This window comes from Drosophila bipectinata, chromosome 2R (assembly GCF_030179905.1).
Source record: "Drosophila bipectinata strain 14024-0381.07 chromosome 2R, DbipHiC1v2, whole genome shotgun sequence".
In the NCBI taxonomy this organism is placed as follows: Eukaryota; Metazoa; Arthropoda; class Insecta; order Diptera; family Drosophilidae; genus Drosophila; species Drosophila bipectinata.
Window position 1 is genome coordinate 20,975,204 of NC_091737.1, and position 16,695 is coordinate 20,991,898.

At 47.4% G+C, this 16,695-nt stretch overlaps 6 protein-coding genes across 7 annotated transcripts; 4 read left to right on the forward strand and 2 right to left on the reverse strand.

Moving 5' to 3' along the window:
- Nucleotides 1-145: 145 nt before the first annotated feature.
- Sou (required for meiotic nuclear division 5 protein souji) lies at nt 146-1,963 on the forward strand. The gene has a single exon (XM_017237150.3). The coding sequence runs from the start codon at nt 370-372 to the stop codon at nt 1,681-1,683; it is 1,314 nt and encodes a 437-aa protein (XP_017092639.1). The 5' UTR covers nt 146-369; the 3' UTR covers nt 1,684-1,963.
- On the reverse strand, nt 243-5,624 carry LOC108122513 (U2 snRNP-associated SURP motif-containing protein). The gene is made up of 12 exons (XM_017237149.3): nt 5,472-5,624; nt 5,290-5,406; nt 4,946-5,232; nt 4,468-4,892; nt 4,222-4,406; nt 4,120-4,163; nt 3,727-4,059; nt 3,429-3,671; nt 3,190-3,373; nt 2,882-3,128; nt 2,466-2,827; nt 243-2,401 (listed from the first exon to the last, which is right to left on the reverse strand). Exons 1-12 carry the CDS (start codon nt 5,526-5,528, stop codon nt 2,018-2,020), a joined length of 2,868 nt encoding a protein of 955 aa, XP_017092638.2. The 5' UTR covers nt 5,529-5,624; the 3' UTR covers nt 243-2,017.
- Nucleotides 5,625-5,636: 12 nt separating this feature from the next.
- grau (grauzone) lies at nt 5,637-7,811 on the forward strand. Its single transcript, XM_017236981.3, has 5 exons — nt 5,637-5,861; nt 5,934-6,709; nt 6,769-6,978; nt 7,038-7,413; nt 7,471-7,811. The coding sequence occupies exons 1-5, from the start codon at nt 5,739-5,741 to the stop codon at nt 7,705-7,707; spliced, it is 1,722 nt and encodes a 573-aa protein (XP_017092470.1). The 5' UTR covers nt 5,637-5,738; the 3' UTR covers nt 7,708-7,811.
- A 259-nt stretch (nt 7,812-8,070) lies between these two features.
- Spt (Spitting Image) lies at nt 8,071-10,556 on the forward strand. Its single transcript, XM_017237124.3, has 7 exons — nt 8,071-8,253; nt 8,310-8,477; nt 8,540-8,863; nt 8,914-9,244; nt 9,320-10,048; nt 10,112-10,213; nt 10,270-10,556. The coding sequence occupies exons 1-7, from the start codon at nt 8,161-8,163 to the stop codon at nt 10,317-10,319; spliced, it is 1,797 nt and encodes a 598-aa protein (XP_017092613.2). The 5' UTR covers nt 8,071-8,160; the 3' UTR covers nt 10,320-10,556.
- A 133-nt stretch (nt 10,557-10,689) lies between these two features.
- LOC108122502 (uncharacterized) lies at nt 10,690-12,634 on the forward strand. Of its 2 annotated transcripts, none has more exons than XM_017237127.3 (4): nt 10,690-11,291; nt 11,352-11,436; nt 12,100-12,258; nt 12,316-12,634. In XM_017237127.3, the coding sequence occupies exons 1-4, from the start codon at nt 10,740-10,742 to the stop codon at nt 12,507-12,509; spliced, it is 990 nt and encodes a 329-aa protein (XP_017092616.3). In that variant the 5' UTR covers nt 10,690-10,739; the 3' UTR covers nt 12,510-12,634. The 2 variants fall into 2 exon arrangements, with proteins under 2 accessions (XP_017092616.3, XP_043066844.2); XM_043210909.2 differs by having other exon boundaries at nt 11,355-11,436.
- Nucleotides 12,635-12,637: 3 nt separating this feature from the next.
- lin (protein lines homolog) lies at nt 12,638-16,341 on the reverse strand. Its single transcript, XM_017237123.3, has one exon. The coding sequence runs from the start codon at nt 15,777-15,779 to the stop codon at nt 13,158-13,160; it is 2,622 nt and encodes an 873-aa protein (XP_017092612.2). The 5' UTR covers nt 15,780-16,341; the 3' UTR covers nt 12,638-13,157.
- Nucleotides 16,342-16,695: the final 354 nt, after the last annotated feature.

A 16,695-nucleotide genomic window follows, 5' to 3' on the forward strand; every position in this document is an offset into this window, starting at 1 on the left:
AAAACATTTGTTTTTATTAATAACTCTTTAATATAGTTTTATATGGATTTTTTGAAAAAGATAAAATAATTTGTTATTATTCTCTTCACTAAATTATTTTTTAAAAATAGCCAGATAACAGTGGACTAGCCAACCGAAATTTGAGAAAAATTGCCAAGTTGGCAGCACTGCCTCTGTTCCTTTGTGTTACAAAATTTGTCAATTTATAAATACGCAATATAATATAATTAAAAACGGTACCGTCGATAGTCGCAGTGACTTCGAAGAAGTGCGTCCAGATAGAAAGTTTTACTGCTAACAGCTGAAATCAGGAGTTTGTGCGCCTGGCGTGGCCGTTTCTGTTCTCTGCCCCGAAAACTGGAGCCAACAATGGACAACGAGTCGTGGGCCTGTGCGTCGGTGGAGAAGGACCTCACCAGAGTGGTCACCAAACTGGAGCAGTTGCATGAGAATGCCTCTGCTGATATCGGGGACATCGCATCGTTGATGTCGGAGCTGGTCAAAGTGCTGGGGAAAGCTGAGCAAATGGTGACTACGTTCAATTCTAGCACTCAGGTGAGCGCAACACCTGCCAGCGGCGATGATCCCATGGGTGATGGTGTGAGCATGCAGGTGGAAACGGAGCCAACGGCTCCCCAGCGCCTAACCGACCGCCAGATGGGCATTATTCGAGAGGCTATTTTGAAATGCAACGAACGCGTTCAGAAGCTCTCCACGGAGCATCGCGACCTGCACGGCTCCATTTCCAAGATAGGCAAAGCCATAGACCGCAACTTCAGCGCCGACTTCACTTCCACCATGCGCGTGGACGTTCTCCAGGACGAGGATAACCTAATGTTGTTAAACAAGGCCATTGCTAAGCACTACTGCCGTCAGGGCATGGACGATGTGGCTCGCACCCTGATCAGGGAATGCAAGATGCCGGAGGAGCACGCCCAGGATGTGTTCGACTCGGAACGTGAGTTCGCCGACATATACGGCATTTGGGTCAAGATACAGAAACGTGACCTTACCGACGCCCTCAAGTGGGCCAAGACCTACTCGCAGCAGCTTTCGGATAGGCACTCGCTGATAGAGTTCCGCTTGCACCGTATGCGTTTCATGCAGCTGGTCTCCTACGGCCTGGAATCGCAACGCGAGGCCATCGCATACGCCCGGCTGAACTTTAAGAAGTTCGCAGTACGTTATGAGCACGAGATAGCTAATTTGATGGCCAGTTTTATATACCTGCCAAGTGGATTGGAGAACTCGCCGTACAAGCTCTTTCTTGGACAGGAGATGTGGACTGAGCTCTCGTTCATATTTCTGAAGGACGCCTGTCAGCTGCTGGGCATCAGCAAGAACTCTGCCCTGTCTGTCGTGGTGAACGCCGGGTGCACTGCCCTGCCCGCCTTGCTGAACATTAAGCAGGTGATGCAGTCACGCCAGGTGCTGGGAATGTGGAACGGCTGCGACGAGCTACCAATCGAAATAGATCTGCAGCCAGAGTTCCGTTTCCATTCGATATTTGCCTGTCCCATCCTGCGCCAGCAGACTTCAGAGGACAACCCGCCAAAGAAGCTGACCTGCGGCCATGTCATTTCCAACGACGCCCTCCACAAACTTAGCAACGGTCACATACTGAAGTGCCCCTACTGCCCCGTGGAGCAGAACGCCGAGGAGGCAGTTCGCATCTACTTTTAAGCCACATTTCATTAGCCACTATAAGTTTATACACCCATTGTGTGTTGGCCTTTCGGTTCAGTTCGAGGAAAGGTAGAAAATTGGGATCGGGGATCCCTGGGGATGGTCGGCGCTTTCCTTAACAATCGTAACCATTTATATATAGCTTGCTTAGATTCATGTTTTTAGACAAATTCGCAGAGCGGAATCGAACTTCCTGGCCGTGTGTTGTGCGTGTCTCCCACATCCTAACAATTACTTAGACTTAAAATATATATATATATACTGTGTATTTAAACAATCCATTGTTTTTATTTATAATCCTGGTAGTCAAGAGATGAGAAGAGCCTAGTGCCTAATGCCTATGCCGGTGTTTGTGCTTGTCAGTGCGAGATTTTGGGGGTGACGTCTCCTCACGGCGAGATGACCGTGAAGCAAAGGGCGATGGGGACTTTCTGGAGCGCGAAGAGCTAGATGCCGGACTGTCGTACTTGGAACTACGAGAGGATCGTTCCGAATAGCGCTTCGGCGAATCCGAAGGGCTGCGCGAGCGATTACGTTTTGAGGATTTGCTGCTGCGGGAGGTTTCCGGCGAATGGTCACGACGTTTGGACTCTGGCGAGTGCGAACGCTTGCGAGAGCTACTACTGTACGGTGGGCTGGCGCTATGCTTAGAGCTCTTAGTCTTGGTGTGCATGTAGCTAAGAGGCGAGTCCACGGTAGACTCTGATCTGGAATCCTGGATAAACAGTGGAAAGAACTTGTAGTAATGTTCCTTCTAATATTATGTATTAGAAGCATACCTGTTTCAGCAACCGCTTACGGAAATACTCTACTTGCTCTGGAACAGTCCATCCTGGTTCCAAGCGCCGTTTTCCAGACTCCAATTCGTCCTGGTACTGAATGGCTTTCAATTCGATATCTCTTAGCTTTTGACGCTTTTCGTCGTTGTATGTCTGAGAATTGTCATCCTCACTGTCATCGTCGGAGCTGTAGAACTTTGGAGGATCTGGTGGATCGAGAGTGTCCCATTTGCTTGTGGTAATGGCCTGGGCCTCCACCTGCTGTGGATCCACAGTCTCCCACTTGGATGGAATAAATCCAGGCATCTTTGCCTGAGGCTTTACCTCTTTTTCGAGCGGCACGCCATCGAGATCCTCGTCAACTGCAAACATGTCTTTGATTTCGAGTTTAAGAGGTAATAGTTTTCTAGACTCACGTGGTACGCCGTCGATCTCGTCCAGATAATCATCCTTCCTTGGAGTATTTCGCTGGGGAGTAGCAGCCTCGGGCATGGCTCGCTTCAAGGCGCTTTTGAGTAAAGCAGCTCCGTCCAACGGCACTCCGTCCAGGTCCTCGTCGTCCTTTTCCTCTCCTGAGAGAGGGGCACCATCAATATCTTCATCCAGAGCTTCTTCAGAGGGCTCTTCCTCGGCTTGAGGTGACGAACTCGATGGCATGACATACTAAAGAAGTGTTTTTCTTATCAAAGAATGGAAATTGATAAATTTTGAAGTTGTAACTAACCGGTTTCCCGAGGAACTTAGCCCTTAGCTGGGCCAAAAACTCCTTGGGATAGATGGTCCATTCCTCCCAAGTGCGAATGACGTTGCAGACCCTTGACTTGAAACCTTCCGCTTTCAAACGACTCTCAATGTTCGAGTAGTAAGTGTGCAGACTCTCAAAGATTTCAACCAATTGTTTTTCCACGCTGTAGAAAAAGGTAACTCAGTAAGGAGTGTAAGAATTAAGTGTCCATGACTTACGATTTGCGAAAGAATGAAGCATTCGAAACCTTAACTGTGCAATTATGCAGAATATCTGAAATTAAATACAATCGAGCTATCTTCTTGGAAGCCAATGTCTTGGCACCCGACAAAGACTCGGCGATGCATTCGCAGATCTCATCAGCAGAGCCCGCATGCTCGATGCAGAATATCATAGCATCTGCGATGCGGGAACGCTCCGGAGTTATATTTCTTAGAAGGTCTTCAAGGCGATCTCGTTGCCTGAAAGGGATATGGTTAGTTTATAGTTGGAATAACTTCTATTCGGTTAACATACGCATGAGATAAGGCTCCAGAATGGGTAACAGGAGCATCAGGATCCACCACCAACTCATCCGGCATACCCTGAGTAAAGAAATTGGCAACCGGTGGCCGCCAAACTGGTCCGTTCTTGAACATGCGGAAATCTTTCTCCCTCCACTCGCTGGGAGTATCGCCTTGCAGCAACGAAAATAGTTTCCATCGATAGTAGATGTGAGCTGGACTCTCATTATCGAAGAGGAACGAAAAAAGCGGATTCTCCATTTCCCGAATCATTATCAAAGCTTCGAACATGGGGCCTTCTCGAATAACAAATTCAATCATCCGATGTATAATGTTTAGTACAGCCCTATAAAATATTTAAAATAGTATTTAAATAAACATATTTTTTAAGGGTAAAATAACTTACTTTTCATTTGGAATAACGACCTTTACAACACACTTTCCAAGAATCTAAAAGGGAAATGTGATGATAAAATGTTTACAATCATGGGACATGCACAAGTTTTACCCTTTCCATATTTTCCTTGTCCTCCTCCTTGTCAAATTCCTTATAGTTTTTCTTGGGCAAAACATCTTGTTCGCTTGGCGGTGGCTGAGCATTAAACGGAAGTCCAGAGGGCGGCGGAGGTAGCGTCAACTCCAACAGAGCTTGCGGAGCAAATATGGGTGTGTTCGTAATTGGAACAGTTTTACCTATTTAATATATAATATTTTAATTATAAGAGAAACTTGAGAGCAAATAGGCATAATGTACCCCATCCAAGTTGCATTTTGTTGCCCATCACGTATCGGCAATTAAGAGCCCGGAGTGCCCTTTCGGCATCCTTGCGGCTCATGTAGGCTACGAACCCACAATTACGACCTCTCTGCTTTTCCTCTTCCGATCGTGGCCACATTATCTTTATACTAGCCAGGGGACCATAACGCCCAAAGATCTCCATTAGCTGTTGCTCAGATATTTTGGGATTCAGATTGCCCAGGTAAAGATTGGTCGTATTGGGATCTCCAGTATCAAATGATCCTGAGTCCCGGGCGCTGTTTGAAGCTTTGGAACTGGCTGGTTCATTGCTGTTGCTAGGCTTTGCCTGGGGCTGTTGTTGTTGTTGGGATGGCTGAGTGTGGGCATGGGATACAGCCATATGTTTGTACTTGTGACGCTCTTCACGTTCCTCTTGGATTCTGTAAAAATAGAGTTTTAATTTATTAAGAGTACTACCTTGTATAATACGTACTGTCTTAGTTCCTCCTTAAAGAGTTCCAAGTTGCTCTTTTTCTTTTCCTGGTTTTTCTTCTTCAAGGGTCCTGAGTCCTTCTTCAGGTCAGAAGCCAGGGTCTTGGCGTACTCCTCGGCTTTGTCGGAGGAGCTCTTTTCGAGCAGCTTCGCGCCTGGCTTGTAAAGCTTGCCCTTTTCCGATTTGTCTTCGCGCCTGGTTCCCGCATCGTAAGTACCAGCCTTAACCCACACCTTGGAGGATGGTGTGGGTGCCTCCTGGAACGTCTCCACAAACTCCTTGAACGCCTGAAATAATGAGGGTTCGTTAAAGCCGGAAGAATAGGGATATCCTTGTATACTCACATGTGCTGCGGCTGCTGCATCCTCCTTCTTCTTTTGCTCCTCGATCTCCTTTTTGGATAACTGTCGCTTCGAAAAGGTGCCCACAGTGAAGGCCTCTAATTTCTTCTCGCTAATCCGCTATGGAAAATAAGAAAACAATATACCATGAAGAGGGCGCTCTAGGCTACACGGGACACTACTACCTTCACTCCTGACGTAGCCGCCGCAGCAGTATCCTTCTGTTTATTCACTTTACTCATTTTCCAAGTTTATTCTGCATTATTGTGAAAATAGAGATGAGAGCTCATTGCTACCCGGCCGCGGCTATCGGTCATCACGCACGAACATTTATCCTTCACTATCAGATTATCTACCATCTCTAGCGCACGAAAACTTTTGCCTCAAACGCCCATCGCCAGCGCTATGTAAATTACTATTTTTTATTTGTAGTTTTATCAAATAAATGCAAAATGGATATCTGCCGCCTGTGTTTGCGCGGAGTTGGCGGAGCCCAGATGTGTCTGCAGATCTTTAATGCAGATACGGCGGACAACAAGGTGGCGGAGGTGCTGCGGCAGCACTTCTGGTTTGAGGTATGCAGGTCTTGTGGGGCCTATTTCCCAGTCACTCTCTGATCTCGTTCTCATCTCCCACTGTGCTGCCAGGTGCTGCCCAACGATGAGATATCCAAGGTCATCTGCAATGTCTGCTGGACCCAGGTCAGTGAGTTCCACCAGTTCTACCTGTCCATTCAGGAAGCGCAGGTGATTTATGCCACCACAGCGAAGTTCAAGCAGGATCCGGAGATGGTGAGTACCTCCTGGCCAGAAGAGGTTCTGATGCCCGCAGATGTGTTGGCCGTTGACAACGACGTAAGCGCCCAGCTGAACATTAATCCTCTGGACGAGCTCGAACTGTCCCAGAGCCTCGAGCCGGAGGACTTGGAGGACAGCAAGGTAGACATCAAAACTGAGAGGCAATCACCAGAAATGGAATACGGCCACGAGGATACCAACAACGATGACCATGATGATGACTACGAGGACGAAGACGATGACGATGATGAGGAGGACCTAATCGTCACGAGGAGCGGACGCAAACGGAAACGGGAGGTGGCCAAGCCAGCCAAGACGAAAAAGACAGGGCCGGGAAGAAAAAGCAAGGAGAAGGCTGTCCCCAAACGAGGGCCGACAAAAAGAATATTTAAGATGGAGCGTCTGCCCCCGTTCTGCAAGGAGGACGAAGAACTGATCAAACGCTATATTGTTATGGGATGCGAGCTGTGTATATTCCTGGCCGAGGACTTTGACGGTATTCGTGAACACTTTAAGGAAAAGCACCCGGATGAACGGCCGTATATAAAGTGTTGCGGCCGTAAGCTGAACAAGAGGTGTCTTATCCAGGAACATGCACGACGGCATGAGAACCCAGAGTACATAAAGTAGGTGTCCCTATAAATCAATGTGTTTCTTTATAAAAATGCACCACTTTAATTCACAGATGCAAGGACTGTGGAAAGGTGTTTGCCAATTCAAGTGTACTGCGGGCCCACTGGCTGGTGCACCATGTGCCAGACGAGGAATGCGACTTCCAGTGCGAGGACTGTGGCAAGCGATTCTCTCGTCGCAACTTACTGGAGCTGCACAAAGGATCCCATGTGCCAGTGAACGAGCGCAAGTTTATCTGTCCGCAATGTCCAAAGCACAATGCGTACGTACTTCCTATTTTAGAAATGATTTTTCTAAATATAAAGCATCTTTTTTCTCCAGTTTTGCCACAGAGTACCATATGCAAGTCCACATTAGCATGCAACACCGCAAAGCGGCCAACATATGCCACGTCTGTGGCAAGAAAATTAAAGATAAGGCTGTTTTTGAGAAGCACGTTCGCCTACACTTCGAGGAGAGTGGCCCACGCATCAAGTGCCCGCGGCCGGACTGCGAGAGCTGGCTGAAAGATGAGGACAACTTGAAGCAACACTTGAGGCGGCACAACGACGAGGGAAAGCTCTTCATTTGCTCAGAGTGCGGAAAAAGTTGTAAAAACTCTAGAGCGCTGATTGGTCACAAGCGCTACTCCCATTCTAATGTCATCTACACCTGCGAACAATGCGGCAAGACCTTTAAAAAAGATATCAGCTTAAAGGTGCGACAATTGTTTATCACTTTTATGTATTTTTTAAATTTTTATTCAATTTTTTAGGAGCACATGGCTCAGCACACTGGAGAACCACTTTACAAGTGCCCCTTCTGTCCTCGCACCTTCAACTCAAACGCCAACATGCACTCTCACAAGAAGAAAATGCATCCAGTGGAATGGGACATCTGGCGCAAGACGAAGACCGGAAGTTCCCAAAAGATCCTGCCCAGTGCACAAGTGGCTCAGATGTTCAGAGACGATGCCGATGCCGCAGCTATTGCCAATGATTATACAGCTTAGGTCGAGGATTGCTTAAGAAAACTGTTCTATGGAACAATTGCTTAGTTTTTGATTTAAATTTGTTTGAAAACATAAAATTCTGGTTATTATTTTCTCTTTATACTGATGCTTATGGGTAAAAAGAAGTTATTCAATAGTTCCGGGAATGGTGGATATATGGCCTTGCTGGAGGAAGGATTAGTGCTTTTTCAAAAGCCTAATTGTAAACTTGAGGGAATCTCCCTCTAATTGGACGAAGTGCAAGATAAAAAGCTGAGCCAGTTTTTAAAATGAAGCTACTCCTTTGGGTTTGAAATCCAGGACATTTATCAGATATTCTGGCAACTCTGCCGCACTCCTATTAAATATCTGGCATCGCCATGGTAATGCCATTCACCCAGAAACTGAAGCCACTTTCAAAAAATCTGTTTACCACCTTTAAGTCGGTGTTAATAAAACTATTTTACCGGAAATATGGACGTTTTAAGAAAGAAAATAGAGTCCTGCCTGCACATTTTGGACCTCAGGACTAAGGGGACCAACATCAAGGATTTAAGCTGGCTAAATGTAAGCATGAAGGTTCCTAGGGCTCCAAGGAGACTCACTTGTTGATCTTTTTGTAGGATTTTTGTGCCGCGCTATTGGAATTTTCCACATTGGTCCACAGTTCCCTAAGCAGCCATAAACAGAGCGAGACCGCGGACATGGTGTGCCTATGCCTAAGCCAAATAATGATATGTATTCGCCAGGTTGAAGGAATGGGGAAGCTTGGTTGCAGCACCTCAGTTTCTGTGAGTACTCTGAGAGCATTTAAAAAAAAAATTTGACTATATGACTATATTTTACGAATCAGGCCAGTCATCAGTATTTCCTCGATCGGATACGATGGTGTCTGGAGCGTCTCTTACATCTGTACACTAATGGAGAAGCGGCTGCGGCTGTTCCTGAGCGCTCCTTCCTTAAACTAATAGATTCAAGCTTAGATGCACTGGCTTGGTTCAGTTCCCACAACGAGAATACCTCTTTGTCCTCAAACATCCTGGAGTCACCCGAGGAAATAGTGTCCGTCAGCCAACAACTGCGTTCCAACATAGATACTGTCTTGAGCCAAGCACTTGGATTCGCAAACGTATCCCTGCCGCAGGACAAAAGGGCTCTCAGTGCCCTATGTCAAAAGGTTTACAAGCAAAACATACCAAGAATTTATTTAAACCTCAATTCTTTCAGGTTATACGGGAGTGCAACGCTTTCCAGAAAGAGTGCCAGTTTCCGAAAGTCTCCAGCGAAAGTTATTACTCCAATCTAAAGCTGAAAGCCATGACCTTGGAGCAGGCGCTCTGCCAGTTAGAGGACTTCATCAACGACGCTCTGTTGCGGCTGGTGTTCAACTGCTTTGTGGACTTTGACAAGTTCTCGGTGGAAAAAATACGAAACGTTCTAAGAAACAGCCTGGAAGATGAAGCAATGGCCGATGAATTCATAGCAGACTTTGATGTGAACATCGATCGTGCTACCCAGATTGGAATATTCGCTATAGCTTTTGCCCCAAACCTGAAATGTAAGGAAATTAACTATTATTTGTATTATTTGGATCCATTTATGATTGATAATTAATTTGTATTTATTCTCAAAGTAAAAACAATGATACGCAGCTGTCTGGCTTCCTTTGAATCGTTGGACACTTCGTTGATACCTTCTCTGCAGGCCAATGGTTCGGACTTGCACTCTGACATACTTGAACAGCACTTCAACGAGGAAGTGGGCAAGTTTAAGATGGCTCTGCAGGAGATAATCGATAGTCGAGCGCTTCTTGGATGTTACTTTGAGATTCTCACGACTGGAATTACTGCCGTCGAAAAGTCATACAATAAAGCAAAGCTAGAGGATCTATCACAAATGTCTCTAGTGCTGCTTGAGCATTTTCAGTTAGAAGTGAATCGTCAGGTTCTAAGAGAGACAAAGGACCAACTCGGAGAGGAGTACTTCCAGCAGCTTATCAGGATTCTGCGCGAATGCAAAGCCATTCTGATATACGCATCCCAAGTGGAGCCGCAACGAATTATTAAGCGCTTCAAGATCCTGCGCACAATTCTGCGCAAGCTTCAAAACTGCATTGGATCTGGGAAGCAGCGCGAGGATGATTTCCCTCATCCTTTGGGAGTCCACGTTGCGGAAGATCCGAAGGATTTCAACGCCTCGAAGGAGGATTTAAAGCAATTTTCTGGATTAACTTCGGGACAAACTAGTATTCTTTATGTCTCAGAGCGCAGGGGTCGAATAAACAGAACCAAGGACCCTAATCAGGAACCTAATAACGACATGAAGTCACAAAAGCAAAAGCCGAATGGAAATCTTTTAAAAAGTAGGTATTTAGAATACTAAGTAGTGGGTACAAAGAAATTAATGGATTTTATGAATTTTGAAGGGGAGAGCTTGAGAACTGTGATGTTCAAACGCCAAAATATTGCGGAAAGCAGGAAACTGTATAACTCGATTAGCAATCAGTCGGCAGATCTGGAAATCACAGGTGGTTTTTACATTTTTATTGCTGATATCCGAATTATTTATAAAATTAATTTTCAGATATACTTGATCAGCTGACCGGAATGTCCAACGGCTACTTTGAATGCTGAAACCCTCTTAATATTTGTATATAACTTTTAATTTTAGCATTTAGTTGAAAAATATCTGCAATTTTAGAATTTAAAATAACGTATAGTGCCACCACCTGAATGTCAAAGGGCGGCAAGGTAAACACAGACACACACAACCATGTGTGACAGCGCGGTGGTGGAGAGCCATTGTCCGGAACAGTTTTGACTGTTTAAAAAATAAAGCAATAAGTCCAATAAAATACATAGTATCCAGTACAGTAGTATCCAGTGTGCTTCTGTCGTGGTGCGGCATTGCCAGGATTACAATGCTCACCTATTGTGTGAGGCTGGGACGTTAATCCGTATCGATTTTCCGCCACGAATAGGACTCACAGTCAACAGATACACAAAGTCCCTTTATTGTTTTGGACAAATAGTAAACAGAAAGTGAGCTCGGCAATGAAATCGCCGACCGGGGACAGTACTACTGTGTCCGATGACATTAGGGCCATTTTGACTCCCAAAAAGCGAAAGGCGAAGGACAGTAACAATCATCATGTGGTGCCCCTAGGGATTCTGGTGGTGCTCTGCACCGTCTATATTATGGCTGCTGGGTTGCAGCGCAACTACAGATACTATTTCAGGTCGGGAGTGGCTGCCTATGACCTGCCCCAAGCTGAAAATCAATCCGAGGAGTCCCCACTAGAGCCCATGGAGGCGCAGGCAGAGCATCACGAGGAGGCCTGCCAGAGAATGGATATATTTGGCGGAGATGTGGATGGAAATAAATCCGAGAGCCAGGTTTCTAAGCGGCCTCAGTCCAGACTTAGCAAGAGGATCAAAATTGGAGCAGGCAGCAAGCATGCAAAGGCCAAGGCCCTGGAGATCAGCCGCAAGAAGGAGGCGCCCAAGAAGAGCAACACGGCAGAGCCCATCATCTACCTCTTCGCCCTGGTGTTCATTTATCTTCTGCTAAAGGCCGCCTCCGACATCAACCAGCACTACAAATCGGTGAGACCATCGGGTATATATATAGCTCATATGGACTCATAAATATTACCTTTCCGACAGCAGAGCAAGGGCGACAAACGGCTGAGGCGCTGCTCCCTGCAGTCCTATGCACAAATCCACAAGCAAGACCGGCGGGCATCAAAAGGTATTTCACCAAAAACTTTGCCAAAATTTTGAAATCGATGGGCCAGGTGCACGCCATGTAAACGAGGGAACAAGTGAATTGTTATCCTAACCAAATCTAAATGTGTCTACTACTACTACCACTGTCTACTGCTACTATATGTACTGAGTTGGCCAATTTTCTGTAATGTAATGCACTGTCGTCCACTCTTGTATGAGAGCTCTGACTTTTCGGACTTTTTTCGGAAAATGCATCAAGTACTAGTATTTATATCGTACCTCCAATGTGCCTTTTTTGATCTCTATATATATATATGTATATCTCTCTATCCTATAATCGCACTTTTTCGGGTTTCGAAAACTCTGTTTATAATTATTGTTTTTTCTATTAAGATGAGATTACCCCCCCAAGTCCACAGTTGTTTACTCTCCTTTCACTTTTTTTCGTGAAACTGTACTGAATGTAAGGTTGTATATATCTGAATATATATATATTATATCTGTCCTATATGTGTGTAATCGTAAAATAAATCAATTACTATGTGCTATCCTGTGATCAATTATCGTAGCCATCCGTGTTAGCTTGCGTTTCATTTCTGCTCTGCTCTGATCTGATCTTTGAATGGGCTTTTCCGCCACTGACCTTAAGACTGATCTTAATCTAATCACCCATATGCATGCCAAGCTGAGGAATCGGCCATCTTCCGGCGCAGGCATAATCTGGGCGAAGTGCGCTCCGTATCGGTGGACCGCTATAGATCGGATCCAGTTGGACATGGCACTGGGCCACCGCCAGTTACATCGCCATTGGTCGGCCGACATCATCCTGGAGATGTTCGTTTTGGTAAAAATCCATCCATTGAGCGCATCGCCCATAAGACGAACCCCTTTTCTCCTGCAGAGCCGCGCATGAACCGCAGGTCCTCGGTGCCCATTACCATAAACTATCAGACCGTTTACGTGTCGGGCCCCCATCCTGCCGAGCTGTCGCGACGCGGCTCGGTGATCAGCCTGACGGGACAGACTCCAGACGCCAGTACCATGCCAGCTCCAGCCGATCCCAAGCGACGTGTCCGCATGATAAATCGCCATTGAAAGAATGGAATGTGAAAGAGCTTTGAATACCAGATACTACCAACCAGGCCAAAACCCATCGAAATTGCAGAGACTCCAGTATACCAGTACCAACGAGTACTCTATAATAATTGAAAATAGCACATTGCTTAGTCTGTCTTAATGCGTTTCTTTTAATCAGTTAATTAGGTTGTATATTCAAGTGTTTTAAAAAAACGTACAAAGAATATTCCTCTCGCGGGATGAGCCAATCTTGTGGGCCGCCATCCTATTGTACATTACTCTACTTAAGGCAAGATTAACACAATCTTAGGCTAAGGTAGTGCTTAGTTTGGAATTCATGATGCTCATTACAATGACAACTACATACAGCTATGTAACTAGGTGGAGAGGAGAGGAGAGGCCTGCGAATCGGATGAGGAGTATATAGAACTTAACTAGGGTTATCGCGTTACTGGATCGGGACAGTTTGTGGAGATATGTCGAGTGGTGCTTAGTGCGGAGTGCCGAGTGCGGAGTGGAGTGATATGCTACAAGGATCCATTTCATCGAATTTTGCGCTAGTTTCTCCTATTCCATTAAATATTAAAATAAATTACGTATTTTAATTGCATATAGTGGTTTTTTTTGTCCATTTCTGATCTGATTCTGATCCGATCTGATCTCAGCTCAGCTCAGTTCGTTGCCCTCGTAGAGACTCTCGCAGCTCTCCAGCAGACGCAGCACCGGGGATATGTCATAGGGATACAGTTGGCGCGACACCAGACGCGATATCTGCAGGCGCAGCCGTATGAGCACACCCATCGCCTCCTCCAGCATGGTGCTGCCCATTCCGAAGCTGTTGCAGCTGTGGACGAACATGGTCCAGTTCATGCGCACGTACTTGAGTAACCGGAGAAGGTAGAGCAGGAAACAGGTCTCGTTGCTCACGAGTAGGTCCAGCAGCAGGTCCGAGCTGTTCGAGGTCATCTTGAGGAACTCGAGGAATGTGTACACCGGGTTCAGCATGTCGACCAGTTCTGGGAAGGCGTTGTTCCGGAACGATATGCCCGAAGTGACGTCCAGCGTACAGACCATGGCCTCGATCAGGTGGTCGTCTTGGTCGTCGAACAGGTGGATCAGGATCTTGCTGAAGTGGCACTCCGGGTGGAACTCCAGCGTCTGCTTGATGAAGCGCTCCAGCTTGCTGAGCACGTCCCGGATCGAGCGCTCGATGAGCATCATGTCCTGGAAGGCGTCGTAGTCGCTCGAGTCGATGGACGAGTCCGACGAATCACTGCGGATTTCCTTCACGGTCACCGCTATTGACTTCAGCACCAGCAGCACCATCTTCTGCAGCAACGTCTTGTCCATCTCGATGAGGTCCAGTGGCGCCACATCGTCCCCATCCTGTCCAGCGCCCATGGACGGCGAGGACTGCGACGCCAGGGCAATGCTTCCGTTGCCATATAACAGCGGCCTGCCATTGTAACCGATGAGGCTGACCATGTTGTCGGGCTGGCGGCGCGGCAGCGACTCAAGGATCCGGAAGCCTCGCACGTGGCGTACGATTTGATGGGCCAGCTTACACGTCTCCTCGGGTAGCATGTCCTGCAGTGCCAGCGTGGAGCCGTAGCAGAGGGCCTCGTTGAAGAGGCACAGCATTTGTTTGTAGACGGTGCAGGAGAGGTTGTGATTGAGCAGCATCTCGAACTTGTCCAGCTGGGCGTAGTAGGGGCGCGTCTCATCAATCGACAGGTTGGCCTTCACCGAGATTATGTTCTCCCACAGCTGCAGGAAGTTTAGGACGCAGTGCTCGGTGGCGTCCTGGTGCGCGGGCGCCATCAGCTCCGACATATTCTTCACCAGAGTGGGCCACTTGTGCTCCAGCTTCTGTATGGTAATACACTTGAGGTGCGTGGTATCGAAACTCTCCGAATCGGTGAGCGTGACCACGTGACAGCCGTTGGGCACGGACGCGGACGTGGGTGTTGGCTGGGAATGGGAGTCGTATCCGTCGCTCAGCTCCTCGCCAAAGTGCCGTCGGTGCCTCTCCCGATTGTCGGTGGGTTCTGGCTCGGCATCGACCGCCGCATCCTCTCGGAACTGCAGCGCAAAGTAGTTGCTGGATATTGGCTGCTCCTGGACGGGAAAGTGCATGTAGCTGACAGAGGCTTCTGTGGGGAGTGGAACTACCGAAGAAGCTGCTGTCGCCGTGTTGGCCGCCGCCATCCAATCGTCGTCCAGCGGATGGATTTCCATGTCCTTCCACTCGACGATGCGCTTGATTATGTCCAGGCTGAAGTGGATCTTCTGCACGGCGGCCTGGTCCAGCTGCTCGAAGTTGAACAGCTGGTCGACGATCTTCTGCAGCCACTCGTCGTTCAGCTCCTGCTTGGCAATAACCAGGAAGGCGGCCAGGACGCGACCCGCCAAGAATTGCACGTACGGGTTGTCGTAGCCGGCCAGGACGATGATCTCGTCAATGAGCTTGTGGTCGTTGCGGATTAGTGCGTCGCAGACGTCCATTATCCGAGTGCAGATGAAGCCCTTGGCATTCTGCTTCAAGTATATGTCGAACAGCAGCTGCAGGTTGGACAGGAACTGGAGCAGCTTGTTGGTGGGCCACTCGCGCAGATAGGCGATTCGCTTCTGTCCGTTGCTGTCCTGGGAGTAGTGCGACTGGAACGGCTTGCGCAGCGTCCTCTCCGAAACACCGCAGAGGCACTGGCGGGTCAGGGACTGCTCGAACTCCAGCATGTCGTCGATGGGCGCGGCCGGGATGCAGTTGTTCCGGCTGCTGCTTATGCTACTGCTGCTGTTGGTACTGTTTGTTTTGTTGAGGGTCAGCAGGTCTGGCAATTGGGCGGCGCGGTCCACCTCATCCTTGGTGGACTCGGGGTCGGCAGCATGCGCTTCTGCTTCCCCGTTTTGTGGCAAGGTGTTATGACCCAACAACTGGGCGTAGGACGCGGCTCGTGAGCTGCACGGCGTCGTGGTGGGGGAGTTGTTGGTACTGCTGGGCGTGGACAGCGAGTGCGTCGACGACGAGGAGAGCGATGAGCAGAGATGGTTCTTGTTGTTGCTGTTGTTGTTGTCCAAGACCGCCTCCCCCCTCCTCCCGTCGAGAATGTCGGGCGGGGAGGGGGTAAGCGCCTTGCAGCTCCGATCATTCTTGAACTGCTTTTCGATCTTTTGGCGTTTCGTTTGCGGCTGTTCGTTGTGCGTCGCCACCGTGGAGCAGGGACCCGCTTCGCCATCACCATCCGGCCCGACCCCAGATCCAGATCCAGCTCCGGAATTGGTATCCATCTTCGGAAACGTACCCGACGTCCGTGGAAAAGCACGCAATCGACTCTGCAGCAAGTAAAACTCCGTTTAGGTGGGCAATCAGTGGCAAAGCAGTGGCATCAACAGCCACATACCTGCGAACAACAAGTATTCCGATTCAACCAAGCCAAAGTAGCAGCAACAGCTTCCGTGCTACGCGCACACAAGGTTACGTGTGCACACTGGAGTCGCTGCGTTTTTTAGGGGCGCAGCTCCTATTCCGACGCCTATTAGTGGTACTCTGGGACGGATTCTTCTAGTTTAGCTGCAGCCAGGCGGATTAACTGCTGGTTTAGACATTTTAAATTGCCACAAATTGCTTTTCACGAATCACTTGTTGCTCTCGCTTGTTGCACTCTTGCCAACGACATGTCAGTGTTTGTACGGGGTCAATTGCACATGCGCGGCACCACTTTCTGACGGTTTTAATTCGCACTTTTCACCTCCCAAAATTAGATGTCTATGTTTTTATTCTATTTTGGTTTTTTAGTTTGTTGGAAGAAACAAATACCTCTCTTTTTCCAACACTGACGCCATTTTAAATATACGGTCTTATCAATTGGTCTTTAAACGAAGCAGTGTTGGAAAACGCCAAAAGCTGGGTCAAATTAGACTGGTTCGTGTCTTGGCTTAGGCAAGGTATGCGATTTTGGGCACACTAGTTTTTAAAATATAAAAAATAAATAGAAAATTGAATTTAATCAGTACACTCTTTTGTTTTTGATATTTTCTTAGTGAAAAATAAATTAAATAATATTAATCATCATTTTGCTTTCAGTTTATACAACATTTTAGCCAGAAAGTGAGTTAAGTTAAAACAGTTGGCAGCACAGTCATTGGTGTTGCCAACTCAAAGTACTCAAATCTTTAAAATCGAAATCGTTATTTTGAACTTTAC

Excerpts from the sequence above, each read along its gene's own strand:
- Sou (XM_017237150.3), top strand. The coding sequence starts at position 370 with ATGGACAACGAGTCGTGGGCCTGTGCGTCGGTGGAGAAGGACCTCACC.
- LOC108122513 (XM_017237149.3), bottom strand. The coding sequence starts at position 5,528 with ATGAGTAAAGTGAATAAACAGAAGGATACTGCTGCGGCGGCTACGTCA. Across the intron at positions 4,060-4,119 it reads GTCGTTATTCCAAATGAAAA|GGCTGTACTAAACATTATAC; the intron begins GTAAGTTATTTT and ends AATATTTTATAG. Across the intron at positions 2,828-2,881 it reads CGAGATCGACGGCGTACCAC|TTGACGAGGATCTCGATGGC; the intron begins GTGAGTCTAGAA and ends ACATGTTTGCAG.
- grau (XM_017236981.3), top strand. The coding sequence starts at position 5,739 with ATGGATATCTGCCGCCTGTGTTTGCGCGGAGTTGGCGGAGCCCAGATG. Across the intron at positions 6,979-7,037 it reads CAATGTCCAAAGCACAATGC|TTTTGCCACAGAGTACCATA; the intron begins GTACGTACTTCC and ends TTTTTTCTCCAG. Across the intron at positions 7,414-7,470 it reads AAAAAGATATCAGCTTAAAG|GAGCACATGGCTCAGCACAC; the intron begins GTGCGACAATTG and ends TCAATTTTTTAG.
- Spt (XM_017237124.3), top strand. The coding sequence starts at position 8,161 with ATGGACGTTTTAAGAAAGAAAATAGAGTCCTGCCTGCACATTTTGGAC. Across the intron at positions 8,864-8,913 it reads TCAGTGCCCTATGTCAAAAG|GTTATACGGGAGTGCAACGC; the intron begins GTTTACAAGCAA and ends CAATTCTTTCAG. Across the intron at positions 10,049-10,111 it reads GAATGGAAATCTTTTAAAAA|GGGAGAGCTTGAGAACTGTG; the intron begins GTAGGTATTTAG and ends TGAATTTTGAAG.
- LOC108122502 (XM_017237127.3), top strand. The coding sequence starts at position 10,740 with ATGAAATCGCCGACCGGGGACAGTACTACTGTGTCCGATGACATTAGG. Across the intron at positions 11,437-12,099 it reads AGACCGGCGGGCATCAAAAG|CTGAGGAATCGGCCATCTTC; the intron begins GTATTTCACCAA and ends ATGCATGCCAAG. Across the intron at positions 12,259-12,315 it reads TCCTGGAGATGTTCGTTTTG|AGCCGCGCATGAACCGCAGG; the intron begins GTAAAAATCCAT and ends TTTCTCCTGCAG.
- lin (XM_017237123.3), bottom strand. The coding sequence starts at position 15,779 with ATGGATACCAATTCCGGAGCTGGATCTGGATCTGGGGTCGGGCCGGAT.